This window comes from Gallinula chloropus (genome assembly GCF_964237585.1).
Source record: "Gallinula chloropus genome assembly, chromosome: 28".
Lineage (NCBI taxonomy): Eukaryota > Metazoa > Chordata > Aves > Gruiformes > Rallidae > Gallinula > Gallinula chloropus.
This window is the reverse complement of record NC_140113.1, coordinates 996,150-1,002,265: the sequence shown is the minus strand read 5'-3', so window position 1 is coordinate 1,002,265 and position 6,116 is coordinate 996,150. Positions and strand designations below refer to the sequence as shown.

The window sequence follows — 6,116 nt, the reverse complement described above, 5'->3', positions numbered from 1 at the left end:
ACCAACCCTTGGCAATGAAAGCCCTGAGGCCCTAAGTTAATGGGCCTGCTAGTGTGCTTCCTGGAGAGATTTCAGACCAGAAACCTTTTTCTGCCCTTGCACCTTTTCTTTGGGTTATGTTGCTGCTCATTTAGCAGTTTCCAAGGTGGACACTCTTAAAGCAGGCAGAAATATATCCACTCCCATGGCTATGGAAGCCCTGACCCCCAAGTTAATGGGTCTCTACTGGCCTGCCTGGAGACATTTTAGACCATGGATATTTCTCATTGCTCTCACCTTTTGTTTGGGATGTATTGCTGTACCTTTAGCAAGTTCAAAGGTGATTGCTGGTAGAGCCAGAAAATGATGTCAGGCACTGTTAGTATGATTCCATTGTCTATGACAGTCCTGAGCATCAAGATTACTGGGCCTGCTAGTGTGCTACCTTGGGAGGTTTCAGGCCAGGAAGATTACTAGTCCCTCGCTACTTTTGTTTGGGAGCTATTGCTGGATGTTTAGAAGTTTCAAAATTAGAAGCTGGTAGAGCTAAAACCTGATGTCTTGCATTGTTATGACCATTCCACTATCTATAAAAGCCCTGAACCCCAACATAACTGGTGCATCTTTTGGGCTACCTGGGGATGTTTCTGCCCAAGAAGACCTTTAGGCCCTTGTACCTTGTGATTTGGAGCTATTGCTAGATGTTTAGCATTTCTGAAGGTGGAATCTGGTAGAGCAAGGAAATGACATCAGATTGTTATGAATGTTTCCTTGGCAAAGAAAGCTTTGATCCCCAAGGGCACTGGGGCTGCTAGTGGTCTACTAGCAGGTTTCAGGTCAGGAACATCATTCATCCTTTGAGTGTTTTATTTGTGAGCAATTACTGGATGTTTAGCAGTTTCAAAGATGGATACTGGTAGAGCCTGAAAAAGATGTTAGGCACTGTTAGGACCTTATCTTGCTAAGGACAGACCTGAGTCTCAAGGTTACTGGAACTGTAAGTGGGCTACGTACTGTGGTTTCAGGGCAGAAACATCTTTCAGCCATCAGATAATTTTTTGGTGGGGGGATTTATTGCTGGAGGTTTAGCAGTTATGGAGCTGGATGCTGGTAGAGCTGGAAAATGACATCAGACACTGTTAAGACCATCCTGTTGTCTTTTAAAGCCATGAGCCCCAAGGCTACTGGGTCTGCTAGTTGGCTACCTGGGAAGGTTTCATTCCAAGGAACTTTTTCAGCCCTACCACTTTTTCTTTGGGAGATATTGCTGAACATTTATCAGTTTCCAAGTTGGATGCCGGTAGAACCTGAAAATGGCATCAGGCACTGTTACAACCATTCCCTTCATAAGGACTGACCTGAGTCCAAGTATAACTCGAGCTGGTAGTGGGCTTCCTAGTGAGGTTTCAGGGCAGGAAGATCTTTATGTTCTCGATTTTCTTTTAGGGAATTTATTGTTGGATGTTTTGCAGTTTCTAATCTGGATGATGGTAGACCTCAAAAATGATGTCAGACACTGTTAGGACGATTCTGCTTTCTGTGAAAGCTCTGAGCCCTAAGGGTATTGGGACTGCTCGTGGGCTACCTGGGGAGGTTTCAGGCCAGGAACATCTGTCATCCTTCAAAGCTTTTGTTAAGGATCTATTGCTGTTCGTTTAGCATTTGGAAAGTGTATGCAGGTAGAGCCCAAAAGTGACATCAGGCATTGATAGGACCTTTCAGTTCTAAGGAAAGCCTTGAGCCCCAAGGTTGCTGGGACTGCTAGTGAGCTACCTAGGCAGGTTTCAGAACAGGAAAACATTTCACTTCTTGACCTTTTTGTTTGGGAGCTATAGCTGGATGTGTAACACTTTTGAAGTTGGTTGCTGGGAAAGCCAGAAGAAGTCAGGCAATTTTTTGACCATTCCGTTGTCTATGAAAGCCCTGAGCCAGGGTTCAGGAGTTACCAGGGGCTTGAAATCTGCCTGGGGAGTTTTCATGCCAGGAACCTTTTTAAGCCCTTTATACTTTTGTTTGGGAGCGATTACTAGACATTTAGCGTGTTCGAAGGTGGACGCCGGTAGAGCCCTAAATGGCCCTGGCAATTTTAGGACTATTCCCTTAGTAAGGAAAGCCCTGAGCCCTAAGGGTACTGTGTTGCTAATGGGATACCTTGGCAGGTTTCAGGCCAGGAGCCTCTTTAAGCCTTTTATTTTTTGGTTTTTTTTTTTTTTTCATCTAGTGATGGATGTTTACTATGTTCTAAGGTGGACACTAGTAGAAGTGAAAATTAAATCAGGCAATATAAGGACCATTCTTGTGCCTAGGAAATGCCCTGAGTTTCAAGGTTCCTGGTGGGTATTAGGCTACCGGTGGAGATTAAAGGCCAGAAACATCTTTCATACCCTTACAGCTTTTGCTTGGGATCTGTTACTGGACGTTTTTAGCAGTTTTGATGGTCGATGTTGGTAGAGCTGGAAAATTATTTCAGGCAGAGTTAGGACATTTCCATTCACATTGAAAGCCCTGATCCACAAGGTTACTGGGGCTGCTAGTTGGCTACCTTGGCAGGTTTCAGGCCTGCAAGATGTTTCAGGCCTCAAAAATTTCTGAGGATCTATGGCTGGACATTTAGCATTTTGTTATGTGGACACTGGTAGAACCAGAAAATCACATCAAGAAATGTTAGGACTGTTCCCATGGATAGGATTGCCCTGAGCCCCAAGGGTACTGGATCTATATGTTGGCCACCCGTGGAAGTTTCAGGCCAGGAACATCTTTCCACCCTTGCACCTTTTGTTTTGGAGCTAGTGCTGTACCATTAGCAATTTCACAGATGGACGCTGGCAGAGCTGGGAAATGAAATGTGAGGATCATTCTCTAGCTAGGAAAGTTCAGACCCCAAAGGTTACTGGGATGCTTGTAGCCTTCCTGGGGAGGAATCAGGCCAGGAACATCTTTCCACCCTTGCACCTTTGCTTTGGGAGCTGTTGATGGATATTTAGAAGTTTCAAAATTCGAGCCTGAAAATAATGTCATCATGTGTAGGACTGTTCTCTGGGCTACAAAAGCCCTGAGTGCCAAGATGACTGGGACATTTTATAATCTGCATAGGAAGGTTTAAAAACAGGAACATCTTTCCTCCCTTGCCCCATTTTTTGGGGGAACTATTGATAGGTGTTTTGACGTTTCGAAGGTGGATGCAGGTAGAGCCGGAAAAGGAAGTCAGGCACTGTTGGGATCGTTACAAGAGGCCTGAGGATCCAGGTTACTGGGGCTGCTTTTAGCCTGGGGAGGTTTCAGGCCAAGAGCATCATTCAGTCCTCACACATTTAGTTTGTGAGCTATTGCCATACATTAAACATGTTCAAAGGTGGATGCTAGTAGAGCCCAAAAATGATGTGAGCTCTCCAGGTATAAGTTTGTCCTGGCAGCAGCAGGTCTATCTTTTTTGATCTAATGGATCTTTTCTGGATGGTGGTTCCCACTTCCCCCAACTGCAGAGCAGAGCTTTGTAGATTTGTTTTTCCTGATTTTGTTCTGGAAAACACGGAGAAATGCCCAAATGCACACCTAAACCCCTTCCTTTCACAGGGGGAAAGAGTGCCCTCCCTGTCCCTGCCTGGGGGTCCTGTCTCATGCGGAGACAAGGAAAGGTGATTCTCCTGCCCATCTCAGGTTTGATCAGGAGAAAAGTCTCTGCTGGACACAAGGATTTCTCCCCAGCTGAGGGAGGGAAAGTCAGAGATGAGATCATAGAACAATCCCCATGAGGCCTGAGACGCCAGGAGGGAGCCTAGAAGAACTGGTCTTCTCCTGCTGAGCTGGGCTGCGTTTCTGGGATTGAGGGAGCTCATGGCAACCTGGCAGCCTTGACAAGAGACAGCTCTGCCCAGGAACAGCTCCTCTGACAAGTGCACAGGGCTGGGGACACTGCCTGTAGGCACCGGTGGGAGACCTGTGAGGCTGAGAGAGCTGACAGATGCTGAGAGCTCACTGGAGGAGAAAGGTAAAGAGACTTTGCTTTGAATTTTCTGCTCTGACAGGCTGTGTGGGAAGTGGTAGCTGAGACTTTCTTGGTAACTTTGCAGAAGGCAGTGCAAACTCATTTGGCATTAGAACTTCTCAGATCATCTCCTGAGCCCTGCACACATAGAGTTTCCCTGGGGCAGTGCCCTGATGCCAGGAGGGGTCTGCAGAGCAGAGCTGAGCACAGGGCAGGTTGGATGAGGTCTGTGAGCACAGAGCAGGAGGTGACATGGGCAAAGAGAAGCAGCTGCAGGGACAGCTCCAGGCAGCAGAAACAGAAGGAGCTTCTTACAGAAATGCCCTGGCAGTGGGGATTTGGTAACTCCCTGACACCCCCACAGTGCTGACATTTTCCCACTGCAACCCTCTGGTTTCTGCCACCCAGCACAGACTCTGCATGCAGAATTCCAGGGTTTCAGGCTGAGTCTTCTCCTTGATAGCAAACCCAAAGTAAGGAGAAACTCATGAGTGCCTGTCTGTTTGACCCTTTCCTTCCAGCCTTGGCTGGAGTATTTCTTTTTGTTCCCCCTCCTGTCCTTGCTACCTTTGCCCCACAGTTACCCAGGCTCCAAAGCTCTGGTCTGCTATCAGCTGAAATTGGAGTGACAGTGCTGAAAAGCTCATTCCTATCCACAGGGGATTTAGGCTGAGATCCCACCATCCTTCTATTTCCTTACTGCTGCCAGGCAGGACTGAGTTCTTGAGAGCCCACAGCTGACCCTCCTCCCAGCAGTGGCACACTCAAGCCAGCACAAAACAGGCCTCCCAAAAGGGACCTGACAAAAGTCCTGAATATAGAGAGTAAATCTGAGGCTGTTCCCTAAGAGTTGCAAGAAATTTTCTTCAAAGAAGCGTTCTCTAACTTCTCACTGCCTTTTCCTCCTCGGACAGGTCTCCATGCCCACAGAAAGCAAATGTCCAACAGCAGCTCCATCAGCCAGTTCCTCCTCCTGGCCTTTGCAGACACACGGGAGCTGCAGCTCCTGCACTTCTGCCTCTTCCTGGGCATCTACATGGCTGCTCTCCTGGGCAATGGGCTCATCATCACCACCATAGCCTGTGACCACCACCTCCACACCCCCATGTACTTCTTCCTTCTCAACCTCTCTGTTATTGATCTTATCTGTGTCTCGACTACAATCCCAAAATCCATGGTGAATTCTTTTCAGGACAACAGAGCCATTTCCTACACAGGATGTGTGGCTCAACTCTTCTTCTTTGTGTTTTTGATCATCACAGAGTACTATCTCCTCACTGTCATGGCCTATGACCGCTACGTTGCCATCTGCCACCCCCTGCACTATGGGACCCTCCTGGGCAGCAGAGCTTGTGTCCACATGGCAGCAGCTGCCTGGGGTGGTGGGTTTCTCTACTCTCTGTTACATACAGCTAATACATTTTCACTTCCCCTCTGCCATGGCAATGCTGTCGACCAGTTCTTCTGTGAAATCCCCCAGATCCTCAAGCTCTCCTGCTCAGATGCCTACCTCAGAGAAATTGGAGTCATTGTTGTCAGTGTCTGTGTAGATTTTGGATGTTTTGTGTTCATTGTGGTGTCCTATGTGCAGATCTTCAGGGCTGTGCTGAGGATCCCCTCGCAGCAGGGACGGCACAAAGCCTTTGGCACCTGCCTCCCTCACCTGGCTGTGGTCTCCCTGTTTCTCAGCACTGCCTTCTTTGCCTACCTGAAGCCTCCGTCCATCTCCTCCTTTTTTTTAGATGTTGTGGTGGCATTTCTTTACTCAGTGGTTCCACAAGCAGTGAACCCCCTCATCTACAGCATGAGGAACCAGGAGCTCAAAGAGTCCATGTTGAAACTGATGACTGGATGTTTCTAAGCAGCAACAAACTGCTCATCATCTTCTACATCCATCTTGCCAAGTAACACCTGTTAGGACAAAGCAGTATTTAGTAAGAATTTTAGGGTTTTATATTTTCTTCTATATTTTCTAAGCCATAATAACATGGTCTACATTTGCCTTATTCCTAATGCAGTATCTGCAGGTCTAGTGTTCCAGGCCTAAAGACATATTTTCAGCAGACCACCTGGATGTATGCACTTCATTTTGATCACAGGTTTCCACCTCCTCTTGCTCTTTGGTCATTCAGATGCCACTCAGCTCTACAGT

At 47.3% G+C, this 6,116-nt stretch overlaps 1 protein-coding gene across 1 annotated transcript; it reads left to right on the top strand.

The window, feature by feature from the left end:
• Positions 1–4,901: 4,901 nt before the first annotated feature.
• On the top strand, positions 4,902–5,825 carry LOC311202020 (olfactory receptor 14A16-like; the record flags this gene model as incomplete). The annotated part of the gene is made up of 1 exon (XM_084276538.1): positions 4,902–5,825. One exon carries the CDS (start codon positions 4,902–4,904, stop codon positions 5,823–5,825), a length of 924 nt encoding a protein of 307 aa, XP_084132664.1.
• Positions 5,826–6,116: the final 291 nt, after the last annotated feature.